At 47.5% G+C, this 16,623-nt stretch overlaps 1 protein-coding gene across 4 annotated transcripts in view; it reads right to left on the bottom strand.

Annotated features, from left to right (window-relative positions):
* The window catches only part of tnr (tenascin R (restrictin, janusin)), a 171,995-nt gene that overhangs the window by 48,168 nt on the left and 107,204 nt on the right, over nucleotides 1-16,623 (bottom strand). For all 4 annotated transcript variants that reach the window (XM_035421000.1, XM_035420998.1, XM_035421001.1 and 1 more), the window contains 2 exons: nucleotides 6,926-7,484; nucleotides 5,900-6,376 (listed from right to left, as the gene is read on the bottom strand). In XM_035421000.1, coding sequence (XP_035276891.1) covers nucleotides 5,900-6,376; nucleotides 6,926-7,427 — 979 coding nt within the window. In that variant the 5' untranslated portion in view covers nucleotides 7,428-7,484. The remainder of the gene's footprint in view (nucleotides 1-5,899; nucleotides 6,377-6,925; nucleotides 7,485-16,623) is intronic.

The following is a 16,623-nucleotide window of genomic DNA, read 5'->3' as shown; positions in this document are numbered from 1 at the left end:
ACCAGAACCGAGACCCAGTCAGTCACAGCCTTGTTTCATATTCATGAGGGCCAAAAGCCAAAAGACACCGCTCAAAGACTTTAATTTAAAATACTGCACCAACAGCTCTGACCCCATGACCTGAACTGTTTTAGGATTCACTTTTTTTTCCACTGGAAGAGTTCCAGTTTTCCCAATATTTAAGGTGCGGCTATAGCCCAGTAAATTCAGCGCATGCTCTCCGCACGTCAACTCAAACGGAGCCTTCGTTCAGGTCCTGCGGCATTTGAGCGAGAGAATTTCAACAACAAGCAGCTCCACACTCTAACAGCTTTCCCGAGAGAACCCAGTTTGACTAAACGGATTCCAAAATCGAATAAAAGCAAAACGTAAAAAATTCACTTTTATTGCTGAGAAAAAAAAAAACAATATCTGTTGATGGCAGATCATAACAAGTTTAGAAGTTTCCAGATTCAATATTGTCTGTCAAAAAATAAAAAATAAATATGGAGCAAAAATTACTGATTCAACACCATGGAAGATACACACTAGCTTATATCAGAGATAGTATACCATAGAAGAAGAAAAAAACTCTGATACACTGACCAGTGTTTGATCATACACTTACAAAGGAGGAATGGGTATGGTTGAGCTGCTCTGGTGAGCATCAAAATTGCACAGCAGCTGCTCTGATTCGCAGACCTTTAAGATAACATTTTGAAAGGCGTGGCAGCCTTATTCTCTGGTCCAAATTTCACCCCCTTCAATTCCTAGTGGATCCGTGCAGTTTGTGGCGAATTCCAGCGTGCGCAGATGTCGTCTGCGGTACAGTGCTTGAGTCACGGGAAGAAAACCAAGATGAGGACTGTCAGAGGCAGTTGGCTGGTGTCTTTTCAAATGTGTGTCTTCTTTTTTTCGTAATAAAAGCGCTCGCCTCAGATACATCCCGGGTAGGGATCCCTCACGATAGCCATTAGGGATACTGCTGTCATACGCTGCTTATCAAATCCCGAACTGGTAATAAAAAAATAAAAAATAAAAAATAAAAAAAAAGCACACTTCCTTCCTTCAGAAGTCTGCGGAGCACAGTGCAGCCCGCAGGTCTGCTGCTCAGCCAGACAGCGGCCGTGTGACCGGCGCCGCCGCGTCTCGTAATTACCAGCAAACGAGTGGGGACGGGGGGGCGAGGCGTCCAGAGATCCACAGTGAGAGGACCCGCCGTACTGTAACCAGCACGAGCTCGTTAGCTCAAAGCAGCCCCCGTTACTTACTTACTTATTTATTTATTTATTTATTTAGGGGACAAACTTTTTTTTTTAAGTCCGCGCTTTTGTTTTTTCTCCAGTTTGCTTTGCTGCCGTTTGGAGCCTCGCTCCATGGTCACAGCGTCTTACAGGAGAACACGCGTCCCCCCCCCCCCCCCCCCCCCCACCGAATTTCACACGGCCAATCCCTGCTTGTTTCCGTGTTGGTTAAGCCATCCGTTTTAGCTGCACAGTTGTCATTTCCCATGCGTGCAGAACGTACCACCCCAAGCAGACGACAGGTGCCCAGCAAAACACAGGAGTCAACTGAAAGATCGAAAGAAAATGCTTTTTAGCAGCAGTGGAAAATCGAGATTCAGAAAATAGAAGTCCTCCCCAGCATTTTGTTTCCAATCGCCTGGATTTGCTAATTAGCACAATTCTTCAGCCAGTAGACAGAACTAATTAGTGAAATCAGATGCTTTCTGACTTTCCATCTCTGCCTTTTACTTTAAGCCCCCCCACCCCCCCTCCAAAACCCTAATCCTAAACACCCCCAGGCCAGCCTATGGACTATTATGCATAACCCACCAGGATCTGGCAGGCCCAGATTTTAAAGAGGGCATCAGTGCGCTGACAGCTATAGTCCTTTAGCCTTTAGTGTCCAGACCAAAGTATGTTTTTCTTTTTTTTTCTTTTTTATTTAGTTCTGACGACTCAAGTAGTGTTGCATTTTTACCTTTAAGTATTTAGCAGACACTCTTTCCCAGGTTCGCAGGCATTTTTACACACAATCCTTTAATACAGCCTGATGTTTTACTGAAGCAATTCAGGTTAAGTGCCTCGCCCTAGGGTACAAAAGCAGCAGCTCACCTGGGAATACAACCAACCTTTCGCCTACAAAGGCCGGTTTCCTAACCACCAGACTACAATGCTGCACTTCACCGAAGGGATAAATCACTGAGGGTGAAAAGACAACGCTGTTCGGACGTCGAGAAGCGGAAGTGGTGGTGGGGGGGGGGGGGGGGGGGGTCAACTGGATATTAAATGTTGCGGACAGCGCCTGATCTAGGGGTAGAGGAAGTTCTACAGAGTTTTTTAAACCTTGCTTTTTAAACGGTTTTCTCTGTAGCCGCCGAAACTGAGACAGGCATCATTTCACGTCGCCCCCTCACACTCAGACTCAGACTCAGACAGGCAGTGAACATCGGCGCCGGCGCCAAACCGGGGAGCAGGAGCCGCAGATGTGAGGACTGGCAAACTGACAGCCTCGCGCGTAATTAAAATGACTTCCGGCAGACTCTCCACGCCATTCTCTGCCGTCTCTCGTCTCTTATTTTAAATGTCAAGCTCTCTGCGCAGCTTACAGTTACGCAATCCTTTTTAAAACCGTATGACGGTTAATTTTTTTTAAAGAAAAAAAATAAAATACTTGATGAAAATGTGATCACGGGCATAACGTTATATTATCTTGGGTACTGGAAAAATGACAGGAATCATATTGTACGGAGTGTTTACCTGACACACTTTAATTACTTTCATGAAGTTAATTAATGCAACGAAGCTGCGTTCGGTTAGCATAATTTAATAGTCATGCTGATCTTTATATCGTACGCATGGCAGGGTGGGCTGTGTCAGCGCATCCCCTTCATTTCATAGCACAAATCAGCTTCTGCTGTTTGATACTGATGAATATAGTCAACAGGCCATGGAGGAATCAACAACACAGTTAAGTGTAATTAGCTACTTGGTGCCAGCATACATTCAGCAATATATTGTAAGATTGTACACTGCCCCACGTGAATGTACATTTGTATATTTCTAATATATTCTTATCTCAACACCTATTTACTGAGATACAGAGCTGTAAAGTATCAATCTTCTCGTCTGTTCTGTCTGCCTTACGTCATAAGTGTTGCTATGCACATGTACTCGAATAGTCAGCCTGAAGAAGTTAACTTTTTTTATAAAGTGCCATTTGAATGTCATAGTCATTTGTCTCCAGAACACACGTGGCTGGGGCGATGTGTAACTCCTTACAGATCCATTGTTCCCCCCCCAGACCTCAGTGACACACCAGTGGATATTAATCAGGTTAAAATTGCCAGTTGTCAGCTGTAAAATTCTCCATTGTGTTCCGCCGAATTCCCTTAACCCTGGCGTACTCCTGTTAAGTGCATGAAACCGTGCTCGGCCCCCCAGACTTATTCAATTATGCGAAGTCTATTAAATCGTTATCGCGTGCCACTTCTTCTGACAGACCCGGTGCGGGGAACGGGTGAAAGAGAGTTCGCACAAACCGGCAGCTCGCAAAAAAAATCTCCCGCTAACAAAAGAAAAAAAAAAGAGATAACAACTGCTGAAAAGTGCCCACTGAACTAACAAAATCGTGTCTTTGAAACGATGTCAAAATATATCGAAGTTCGCAAGAGCACCTGTCACTCGGAAACGGTGTCCACTCTTGTCTGAATAGCTGCCACACCTTTTGTGTATCTTTGACAACAGTTGCCACTATTTATTTGTGACAAATGACGTCAGCTGATGGGGGAATAAGGGCGGGGGGGGTGGGGGGGGGGGGGGTACGGACGGAGGCAGGAGGGTTGGTCCAACTTCTCAGAATGCCTAATTGTGTTTCCCAACATTCATTTATTTTAATGGCACGCAGAAACAGAGCACTTTAATTGAAGGCAAGAGCACATCTGTAACATTTCTGCGCAGGCTACATAAAACACTTTCAGTACAGAGAACCCTTGGAGCTCTGTGTTCTGCCCAGTAATTGAACAGCTTCTTTTCTGTATTCCACGCAGCAGCGCCCACACACTCCGCTGCTATTTTCCCTCTAATTGCAATGAAATAAGCAATTCTGGCTCCGATAGGACCTGCTTAAAGTAATAGGGAGAGAGGGGCCGCTAATATGATTTGTGCCCCCCCCCCCACCCCCCCCCTCCCCTACCCCGTCCCCTCTCCCCTCCCTACCTTTTTTCTTTTGTGAACTGACAGTCATCCTCAGATGTTCAGGGGATTTTTTCTGGGAACGGGGTGTGAACCCGGCTACGCGTGCATCAGAAATTGCCCGGCCCGGGCTAACGCCACGAATCCCGCCGGCGACTGCGGCTCCTGACAAACGAGCGCCGTTCCGCGGGAAAGCCGGCGCCGATCTCGCGGTTACCGTGTGAGATGGAGTCGGCCGCGCGGGGTTGTTCTGCGTCCCGCCGCGAGCGGCTCGGGCTACGGACACAAACACAGAAACGCCGCCGCCGTCCACAGAGGAAACGCCAGGATCCCGCTGGTACTGTGCGTGTGTGTGTGCGTGAGCGTGTGTGTGTGTGTGTGTGTGTGTGTGTGCGTGTGCGTGAGTGTGTGTGTGTGTTTGTCTGGGTGTGTGTGTCCGTGTGTGTGTGTATGTGTGTGTGTGAGCGTGTGTGTGTGTGTGTGTGTGTGTGTGTGAGCGTGTGTGTGTGGGTGTGTGCGTGTGTGTGTGGGTGTGTGTGTATGTGTGTGCGTGAGCGTGCGTATGTGTGCGTGTCTGCGTGTGTGTGTGTGTGTCCGTGTGTGCGTGTGCGTGTGTGTGTGTGTGTGCGTGTGTAGGTGTGCGTGTCTGCGTGTGTGTGTGGGTGTGTGTGTGTGCGTGTGCGTGTGTGTGTATGAGTGTGTGTCCGTGTGTCCGTGTGTTTGTGTATGTGTGTGAGTGTGTGTGTGTATGTGTGTGAGCGTGTGTTTGTGTGTGTGTGCGCGTATGTGTGTGTATGTGTGTGCGTGTGTGTGCGTGTGTGTGTGTGTGTGAGCGTGTGTGTATGTGTGTGCGTGAGCGTGTGTGTGTGTGCTGATAGTATATCAGTATATCCTGTATCGTATCACCGTGTGTTTTCAACACGTTTTCATCTGTGACTTAGTCCATAATTACGGAACTTTCTGAATGATGCAGCACAGCCATCGCAAGGCCAAACTCAGTAACACATTAACCCTCCACCTCAATAATTATCCCAGGTTTGTTTTACACATTAGAGAATCCCAGACCACCACTTCTGCTCTCCACCCGTTACACTGTAATTTGAAAGGCACTTGACCAAATACCGCTTCACACCTTGCTTAGGTAGACACCACAGTATCCATCCGCCACCAAGAGCAGCAATTCCCATGTTAATGTTAATTAACTACAGGCAGGAGAGTGCTGTTCCATAAAAACATCACTGCGATAACAGCATTATAAGTGACTCCCTGTTGAGAACCAATTATTGAGTTTTGCCTCAGAGATAGAAGTCTGTTGATTGGCCCATGGTACTCAGTGACCAGGTAACTCCGCCCATTGTGTGTTCTGCAAAGCCTTGTGCTCTCATCACTGAGATTAACTCCGGGCTGCCCATCCTGTTCCATCTACTGTCCTGTAGGTTTTCATTCAAACCCTTGTTTGGCACACCTGATTCAACTAAGTAACAGCTCAACAAGATCTCTAGCGGTTGAGTGGTGAGCACTTTTTTAGGGTTGGAGTGAAACCCTACAGGATGTTATCTCCAGGAACAGGTTTGGGCAGCCCTGGATTAATGCCCATTGTGCGTTTAACAAAGCCTTGCTCTCCAATCATGGCACTCAACTGATGAGGTCTCCCTATAGCGCTGCTTCTCCCCCACCGCCCCACCCCCCCACCCCCCACCCCCCCGCGAGGTCCGGCCCCTCACCAGAAGAGCAGTCGTCCCCTCCGAATCCCTCCTGGCAGGCGCACATGCCCCTCCTGCAGGTGCCCTTCTGGCTGCAGTTGTTGGCGCAGGTGGCGAAGGAGCAGTCGTCCCCGGCGTAGCCCGGGCGGCACCGGCAGGTGCCGTTGACGCAGAAGCCCTGGTCGGAGCAGTCGTTGAGGCAGCGTCCCGAGGAGCAGTCCTCGCCCGCGTACGCCTCCTCGCACACGCACTCGCCGTCGATGCACAGGCCCCGCCCCGAGCAGTCGCCGGGGCAACGGGCCTCCGAGCAGTTGTCCCCGCCGAAGTCGCGGTCGCAGACGCACTCGCCCTCCACGCACACGCCCTGGCCGGAGCAGTCGCCGGGGCAACGGGGCTCGGAGCAGTTCTTGCCGGCCCAGCCCTCGTCGCACACGCAGCCGCACGCGTCCATGCTGAAGCTGCCGTGGCCGCCGCAGTGCGGGACGAAGTCCAGCCGGCCTGCGGGAGAGCGCATCAGAACGCCGTTAAAGGCACGCCCGTATTTCAACACGCAGGAACTCCAGCAACCGCTAATACCTTAAAACCGACATTGCCATGGCGATTCGTTTCAAATGATTTAGATAGATACATACAGATAGATTTCACCCACCAGATATTGACATGAGCTTAATTGGCTGACATTAAAAATAAAAATAAGATATATATATATATATATATAAAGTATTCAAATGTGTAAAAATGACATGGCCACTTTAAATGTTCAAAAGTCAAGTCAAGGCAAAAGGCTCGCTCAGCACTGTGTAAACGCAGACCTTGGAGTCCCTCAAAGCGTTCTTTCAAACGGCAAAATTCAATCCCGAGGTGTGTGAAATTGTTTGAGAACACGGATCAAAGCCATTTTGCGGTACCACAGGATATGAATGGGCCTCGTATCCAAGCGCATACGACACATATCCTGTGAACTGCTTGAAGTGGCTGAACGGAAAAAACGGAACTGATCCGATTTCTGGTTCTGGCGCTCGCGTAAGGGGGCGGGGCCGGACTCACCAATGGCGGCGCTCTCTCCGCAGCACCCGGCCCCGCACTGGGCCCGGAGCAGGGACACCTCGCGCTCCAGCATCTCGATCCGGCTGGCCAGCTGCTGCACCGTGCTGGCCGCGGGACAGGCGCAGGCCTGTTTGGGGATGTTGATGCGGTGGGTGAAGGTGACCTGGCTGTCCAGGTCGGACGTCTGCTCCACGTACTCGGAGACGGGGGGCGCGGTCTCGCCCGGGGCGGCCCCCCCGCCCCCTCGCCCGGGGGCCGACTCCAGGTCCACGGAGCACAGGGACTCCAGGGGCACGTTGATGTTGTAGACGTGGTTGAAGATCATTGGCTGGTCCTTCGACGTCTGGTTGCCCGGGGCGACGTCCCCGTCCAGAGCCTGCCGTCTGACGCGGGCGGTCCTCACCAGCCCCTCCCCGTGGACTGTGTTGCCAAGGACGCCCAGGGCAACCAAGGCCAGGCCAACCAATGAGCTCCTCGGTGGCATGGCGCTCCCACAATGCATCGGTGGTTGCTAAGTGACCGGCTGAGGGTTCCCCCAAGAACAAGCTCAGGACTGGTTCTGTTGGACAAGGGCAAAAGAGAGACACGGAGGGGTTCGTTAACGATAAATGAAATTTTAACTGAATCAATCAAAAACTACAAGCCATGTCAGCGACAACACCACGATAGACACTTTCTAGTGCACATTCCCAGTTTGGATGTTTTGCCGGGCAAGTTGACAACACTTATTCTTTCCCAAAGGAAGAGATTCATTAAAATTTTCCACACTTGTACAATCACAGCGTTGACATAGAAAGGTTTTAGTTTAGGGATTACTGTAACTAAGAATTCTTTACTTAATTTAAAGGGGCTGATGGCAAAAAAAAAAAAACACCATAAAATTTATTACAGAGAGAAGATGACTCCCGATAATAGACTCCATTATAAAGCCCCTGGTCAGGGAGAGATAATCTACAGTGACATTTTATGTCTGTGTTAGACTGGAAGATCATTTTGGGAGTATAAACCCTTTATCAACACAGAATCAGCAGAATACAGATGGGAGGCTTGCACGCGGTAAATGGCATGTCCTTTGATTCTGCTTATTGAGGGGAAAAAATAGAGCATGTTTACAAGAGTGATTTTCCCTCAGACTTAATTTCTGGAGACAGGGACACAATACATTGATACTACAGTAAGAATCATAAATACAGGTGTCCTAAATAGAGTTGCCAGATCTGCAGTTTTGGACCAGAATGTCCGGGTTGCCAATTATTTGTACAGGTCCTGACGATTTGTATAAATGTCTGGTTGGAATAATAATTTGAAAATTGACTGCTAGTTTGTAATGAGTTCCATCTTCCATTCGCACTGTAACATTTTTTTTTCACCTTGATTCCCCACACCTCCCCATGGTCTGCAATCGGTTCCGACACCATCCTCCCCACTTTGCCTTCCAGCTTCAAGCTGTCCTATATGGCCTATGTGTGCGTGTGCATGGTGTCCGGTTTAAGTTCCACATCTGGCAATCTTAGTCCCAAATGGGGACTTGAGGGTCTGCATTAGTTTTTTTTATAGAGAACATCCATTACATCTAACAGGAGCCCATTTAATCAATTTTATTTTATTATGTAGTCCATTTGTGTTTTTTTGTTTTTCTTATTTTTTATTGGCAGTGGCACAGACTCCTCCCCCTTCCTCCAGAAATCATCCCCCCCCTCCCCCGCCCACTGCCTGCTGTTCTGTACAGGCCTCCCTCGCTCAGACACAGCCTCAGTAAGGTTATAACGCCTGTCACAGCCGTGATAAATTGCACTCCCAGGCGAAACTGTCCAGGGGCCGGACATAATATAAAGGGACGTATGGATGGAGCACGGAGCGTGTCAATCATTTCTGCGGGATCCATACAGAAGGCGCGATGCCTTTAAACAAACCGGCCCGGGGGTGTTTAGGCGTGCCTCCCACCCCCGCCGGCTGATTTATGAGCGTGGCCTTGCGAGCGGGGGGCTGAGTTACCTCCGAAACGCTCGCCTTTCTGTGAGCGCCCCGTTAGAGCTCCGCCCGCTCGACCCGACGCAACCCGCTCTACTCACACAAAAAACAAAAACAAAAAAAAAAAACAAAACAAAAAAACGTCAACCTGAGAGACAAGACACAGGCATGGATGCAGAAAAAATGTCCGTTCTCAGCTTTGGTGTACCTTTGGCTTTTTTGAGGTGGCGCAACTGCAGGTCGGGGCGAGTTCAGCGATCGCTAATGTTAGCTTAGCGATCCGCGTTTTTGTGAGGGGGAGACAAAAAAAACATTTGAGTTATGAATCAAAGATCCTCAACAAAATGTCAAGTGAACCCAGGACTCAAACTCAAACTACAAACAGAGTTTGAATGTTCCTATCAGATACATTACACTGTACAGCTAACCCCCATAGTGTGCCAAGAAAAACATATGGCCTGTGCACTATGCTAATGCTAGAAAGAAACTCAATGTACTTGCACTTGAGCATAAAATTGACATTTCAATGCCTAAGGGCCTTTGACAAGGCCAGCACCAGCCACAGAAGGACGAACAGAGCTTAAGATGCAGCCGGCGCGGAAACTGAGACGCAGTAAAACGTGACGCGGTGACACTGCGCTATTACGGCGCAATTATCCGTCAGAAAGAATTACGCAGAAATTAAATGCCACTGCCACAGGTTTCTCCTCCATAGCGTCTCTTAATGAGTTTAACCGCACAGCCCCTGCACAGCAAAATAACCAGCGTTAATTCAACTGCAACAGAGTTTACATGAGTCCAAGAGACCACGAGCTCAGTGTAAGAGTTGATTTAATGCCAGTCATTTTGATGTGCGTGGAGACCAGCGCCACAGATGAACTGGCACAGTAGGGGCTCTCCAGTCCTCTCCTCTCACCTTCCCTCCGCGCCACCTAAACTGGAAGGTGCCCTTATTGTCATTGGGGTTTGAACCCGGGTCCCGCGTCGCCTGTACGCTCTCCCGCGCGGGCCTCCGGCCTGCCCCCCTCCGCAAACCCCGGAACGCGACAGGCCGGGCCAGCTCTCAGGCGACCGGACCAAGATGTCGGCGAGTCTTATTTTGCCAACTCCAGCTTGGCACGGGGAGGGCTCCGCAGCGGGAGAGCACGCGCGCGCGGGGGGGGGGCCTCGCCGGGGCTGATTGCTCAATTAGGACGGCTGGCAGGCGGTCCGGCGTGGGGCCGCTGGGCGCCCGCCGCTCCGAGGCACGCCATTTTCGGAACGCCCCCGTCGAACCCTCCGTATCGGAAATTACCCCTCTGCACAAAAAAAGAGGGTCGTTACCCCTCGGCGGGGGGGGGGGGTTGGGGAAGGTGACGGCGACAGCGTGGAGACTCTGCGCAAGGTGTTGCTGCGTGTCTGCCACGTCGCACGGCAGCGCGGGCAAGCCAAAAGCTGCTCTGGGAGCCAGCCAAAGCACAATATTATGGGATGCTGTTTTTAACGTTCGCTGAAATGTACCGCAAATGTCACGAAGCAATATGAGGAAAAATTCGATTATTTTTAGAATTCATATTCATTTTAAAGTGTGATATGTCACAGCTTATTTCAGCTGGGTACATTGAATATTAAGATTATGTACATAACCATACTAATCATAATAAAGTAGGGGTATTCATGCATTATCTGAATATTTTCAGAGAATAAAATAGATATCTATAATTATTTTTTAAGGTTTCATCCTGTTTATTTACTTCTTTCCAAAGGATTTTGAGGCATGCTGAAACACTGGGAAAGATCGGACATCACAATCTTAAGATTTTTATGTAATTATTCAAGAGAGGCCAGAAGAAAGTGTGGTCATCTGGAAGGCTTTTCACCTCACAGACAGATGAAGGTAGGAGAGAAGAGGGGAGAAGTAATTTTTTCCGCCCTTAACTGCTCTGAAATATGCATGAGATGTATTGCTTTTCTGTCTAATGATTTTCTATTGATTACCCAACATTCAGCAGGAGCATCGACGAATGCACATAACTTTTTTGTCGAATTCCCGATAAGAAAATAATATACGTGCGTATAGAGAAGGTGGAGACACAACGACCGCGTGTAGACCAGCTTTATATGCGCATAGGCCTACTCGTTGCCTTGCACCGCAAATCACAGCTCTACCCGGAAATGGGTATTTTGTTGTGTCGTTTTAAGCGGCCATTCCCAGCAACAAATTTACCGCACCCTTTAAAAATCCTGCACGTTCTGCTTTCACCTTGGCATGAACATGGTACTGCCATCAAGCCAGACAACTCAATATACTGTATCTAGGGTGTAGTGCTCTTGGAAGATGTTTGCCAATTTGATCTGATATTTGCAGTGTATTAATTAATTCATTAATTCTTGGATTTGGGTAAGAGAGGCCAGTGTTTTTTTCTGTGCCATTCGTGTGGGGCTAGCTGCAGTGTATCCTATGCAACTGGGTGATTTAGATAATTGGTTCACGTGATAGAAGCTGATAAAACGAGAACTACTTTATAAAGTTCACGGAGAGTGAAGGTCTGGTTAAACTTTTAGTGAACTGTCTGGCGCCTATTGCTGTGCTGATTGAAATATATGTTGTCCAATCACGCTGCGTGATGGCGGGTTCGACAAGAGGTCAAGTGGGAACTAGTTATGCTGAAACCACACTATACGCGGCAACGGCCGCTTGTCGCCGCGCCGCGTCCCCACAGTCGGCTGTTTGTGGGCGTGTCACCTATTTTTGACAGACAGTTGTGTTCGTTAAATGTTGACCAGGTTTAATATCGTGTTTCATATTCATTGTCCTGTCGGAATAAAAATCATTTTGTAGTAACCTAGATCTGAAAGATGTTAGTCAGCTGCCTAGCTAGGCTGTTTAATGTCTACAACCAACAACAAAAACATTGTCTGACGAATTAGCCAGATAATTCCTTCAAAGTTGTATCTGATTAGCTAGCTAGGTGGCTGGTAGAAACGAACAACTAGCAACTAATACATTACGAAGATTTTTTTTGTTTGTTATTGTTTGTTGTTACTCACTGTAGCTACACATTAGTTAGCTTAGCTAGGCAGCTTATTAACATTTTCAGAGCTAGATTACTGCAAAAATGATTTTTATTCAGACTGGACAGTGATAGTAGCTAACGGCGATAACTACATTGCAGAGTCACCGACAATTTCAGAGACTTTTCTCCACGCTATTTCCTCTTATCAGTGTCTCTGTAGGAGATTTTATTAAGTCGGGAAACCCGATGTGGAAATTACGAGTTAGGTCCTCCATTGTGGAACGATAGAATGTGGAACTAAAATTAGAAAAAAATAGGGACAATTTACTTGACGGATCATTATATCACATCAGATTGGTTACCGCGACGCGGCGAGGGGGTCAAAGTTGAATTTTTGCCATCTCCACTGCGGCCTCGCCGCTCCCGCCGCGCCGCCGGCAATCCCAAAATGCCCTGCGGGGGCTGGCCGCCACCCCTCATTCAAAATGAATGGAGGCGGCTCCGCCGCGCGGCGGCGTAAAACTGTTTCGTGAAATTGAGTTGAATGCACGTTTTGGAATTGATTATCGGTTTTCGCCATCGTCTTTGAATTAAGTCGCGGTACGGGATGGGAAGGTGCGGACGTTTTGGTGTAAATTCCAGTTTTTCTTATTTTCTTCTCGACGAAGTGTTTTCTCTACTGTTTCGGTTTAGCTAACCTGCAGCTAGCCTCACGAATAGGACAGCACGCGGCTGGACGAGTGTGTTTGTGTCGGACCTGCATTCGGATCGCCAGTGACTTGTTTTCCTGTGTGTGTGAGTAAACCTCAACATTATTCTTGTGTGGATTCATATGAGCTCCAACATGCGCGCCAACGTATAAAGACAAACTGTGCACGAACAGCCTAAAACCCCGGGTTATTTTCTTTAGTTTGTTATTTTGGTTTGGTGTTCATTTCTTTCATTTAATACTGTGACAGTTAAAGGGGCCATGCAATGTGTATGGGCTGCCTAAGTTTGAATGGCGTCAAGTTGATGGCACTTTGGTGTTTTTTTTTTTTTTTAAGTAAATGCCACTATTGTAGTTAAAGATATATTCTGGACTGTGTATAGTGTTATTGCATATTTTTCTCTTGAAATTGATTAAGCTCATTATAATTTGGTGTGTTTTGGTATTGTGGTTTTACTCCTTATACATGGAGTCAAATGTTACGCACAAGTAGAGCACCATTTTAGGTTAATAAAATAACTGGTTCTTTGAGTGTGAGTGCTCAAAGTGGGGGCTCGTGAGTCAAAGTGTTTATGCATGGGAGTCATTGTTCACAAGCAGTATAGCTACATACTAACATCTTTAAAGCTACCTGAGGCCTCCCAGTCTCCCAGGTGAGATCCCTAGACATAGAGTAGACTGGTGCATCCCATCACAGCTCCTCCCATGCATTTTAGTGTATTAGTGGAAGTTTCATAGGTTTCAGTATTACCTATGTATATTATGTAAATGAGCATTGTGGTGGGAGGGCTACAAGGGCGTCGACAGCTGGAGTCTCAGGTCAGTCTCGACCGGTAGGCTATTAACGTCTCGACGGTTAAACTCGTCTCTGTTTATCTCCGGCACACATCGCCCCAGCGTTGACCTTAATCACGGGTCAGGCCACCTCAACAACCGGAGCTGACGGGACGAGCGGAATGAGGAGTTATCGCTCGATCCTAGCCCAGGAGCACCGGAGAGAGACATTTGATGGCGCTGTCAGATATTGTGAGGGAAAAACACGTGGAGTGCAGCAATGTTCTCGCCAGACCCTCATGTTTTCCTAAATCAATCACAATTGAGGTCAAAGTTTAGCCGGATGCATTCTAGCATAAACGCTGTAACCGTGTCTTCCGGCTCTTTAAATAAATAAAAAATAAATGAATAAAATAAATAAATAAATAAATAAATAAATAAATAAAATAAATAATACAGTTGCATTTTTAACTTAGAAGACTGTCATTCCTCAGCCGGGGAGCTGAATGGCAGCCCAAAAACATTGTTTCCAAATGAACAATATCAAGTCATCCTGTAGTGGGCAGTATACGAAATGTATTGGCTCATAAAAATGGAATTGCTTATTGTCAGAGTAATTGTTTTCTTCAGTTCTTTATACATGCTGTAACTTGTAATGTGCTTTTGCAACTAATAAAAAAAAAAGATCATTTTGATTATACATTATCTTTAAATGGTGCAAGAAAATCACTGATGATAAAATCAAAGATGATAAGATATTGTGCAGCAATCTGACATACTGCTCCAACGCACTGCCATTGTGAATGTAAATACATTCTTTTACATTGGCAGTGTGTCAATGTTTCTTGTGGTCATGTGGCTTTCTTGTCGCTTTAAAATTACAAGCATAAAGAAAAGACGTGATTTTCAATGCACAACCACTCACACACACAATGTACCGAAATTATCCTCATCTTCCCATCTTCCACTCACAGGTAAATTACGTAAGTTTGTCCCTTAGCCAAATTCTAAGGCGTGCAGGATGTAAGCATTTGATACAAGAAAATCATAATTCAGTCTTAAAGGCTTTCAGAATTTCTCATGATATAGAAAATTATAATGTGCAGTATGTCCATTAACTGGTGAAATAAAGAAAAATGTTCATATTACACAGATAGCTATCACAGCAGAAATATGCTTCATGCTTATTTGGGCTTTTTCACCTTTTACGCAATCAAGCAGGCTATCATTTTCAAGCAGCAGCTACTTTTCAACCATTGAGAATGCACAGAACAGTATCCAGAAAGCAGTGGGAAAATCAGCTTAGATGCTGAACAAGCCGTGGGCTGCATATTTCGCCGTATCCAAAACCACGTCCAGAAACGACAGTGGCAAGGGATGGCTTACAGCAAACGCCTGACGGAACCAACAGAAGAGCCCTGCTTCGTGTCCCGATTTCCATCACGATCCACTTTCACCAGGTACACGATTGGTGTTGACGGTTCCTGGGGATGGCAAAGCGTGCCGCTGCTACTTGCCTTGTGCTGGCGCCACCGGCGTTGCCAGTTTAGCTTTCTTTGTCGCTACATTTAGCGACTTTTTGACCGTCCTAGCGACTAAAAACTTATCTAGCGACTAGCGAGAAATTTGGCGACTTCTCGCAACTTTGGCAACCTCCATTCTCGTTGTCGAGCAACAGCAAAAATTTGTGAATGACGCCGCGTCAGGCGTCACCCTGTTAGAGGGCATCCGCCCCCCCCCCCACCCCCCATAGTGATTTTTAGTGACATTTCGGAGACCCTATAGTGACTTCTGGTGAGATTCTTTTGGCAACACTGCACCACGCCCGATTACACTAGCCCCAGTTTCCCAGGGGACCAGAATCCCAGTAACAACACCAAACTAAAATGCGTTCTCGGCCGCTTCAAAGGTGGGATACAAGCTTACAAATCGTGAAATCGGGCGAGATCTTCCAGTTGAGTACCAAGAGAGAGAGAGAGAGATACTGGGGAGGAAAACAAAGTTGTACGGGTTATATTTCACCTCCTCCTGGACCTTTGATAAAGATAAAACAGGTGTAGAAGCCTCTGGCTCCAGCGTTTTCAACCCCCTTTCCAGCACAGCATTGTGCAGCACTTGAAATGTGTGCATGTGCGCGTGCGCGTGCGTGCGTGTACGCGTGCGTGCGTGTGCGCACATGCGGTCATACAGTATTTTCCCTGCGGTTGGTGCAGACTGAGAATCTCTCTCTCTCTTTCTCTCTCTCTCTCTCTCTCTCTCTCTCTCCCTCTCTCCCTCTCTCTCTCTCTTCCTTTCTCTCTCTCTCTCTCTCTCTCTCTCTCCCTCATGTTCAGCATACGTTCTGCACTCGCTGGCCAGCTGGAGCGGGCGGATAAAGAGATATCCGCGGCGGATCTCTGACGGGGGGGCCACGCCTCGCGCACCGCTCGGCCACGCCGCTTATCTGCAGACAAGCATCGGGACCCGGGAGCGAATCGGTGACCCCTATTTGTGCAGGTTAATGCGCGGGCACCTCGACAAGCACGGCGGCGCCATTACCCAGCTTCCTCTGACGCACCCAGCCCCCCTTGTAAATCTCGCACTCGCCACATTATGATTCTATTCTCATTACCTCGGCGGCGCTCGCCAAATTGCCTTGTCTCTCAGGATCATCGGACGCCGGGTTCTTTTCCTGCACCTGCGACCCAGTAGTTTAACGCAACTCTCCCTCCACCGCCACTTGCTCTGCGGCGTCCTCGACGAAGAATCGGTACAAACGCACGCCACAGACAGACGTAGCCAGCAGAGGCCGAGCCGATCGGGCATCCGAAAATTAAGAACAAAAAGAAAGAAAAAGGAAAAAAAAAAACAGATGGGCAGAAGCTCTTACGTCTGTAACGCTTCCACAAACGGAGATGCCAGCTTCAGTTCTTGGCGACGTGTTTCTTCCCCCATTTACATTTAAATGAATTGGCACTGCGTATGTATGTATACAGCAGCCAGGTACGCTTGGGCTGTTCCAAAATGAATTTGAAAGTTCCTAAAAAGAAAATAAATATTGCAATCCTTGTGAAGTCCAGTCCATCTGATATCAGTGAAGAGAACAAATTAATTTACTGCTTTTTTTACTATCACATCTGAGGATGCCTGTCAGGGTAGCATTTATCTGGTTTGTTGTATAGTCATTCATTCATTCATTCATTCATTCATTCATTCACTCACTCACTCACTCACTCACTCACTCACTCACTCACTCACTAATGTATTCA

The sequence above is a fragment of the Anguilla anguilla genome, chromosome 6, assembly GCF_013347855.1.
Source record: "Anguilla anguilla isolate fAngAng1 chromosome 6, fAngAng1.pri, whole genome shotgun sequence".
NCBI classification, from domain to species: domain Eukaryota; kingdom Metazoa; phylum Chordata; class Actinopteri; order Anguilliformes; family Anguillidae; genus Anguilla; species Anguilla anguilla.
Note: the sequence above shows the minus strand (reverse complement) of the source record. Positions and strands in the feature narration are given on the sequence as shown.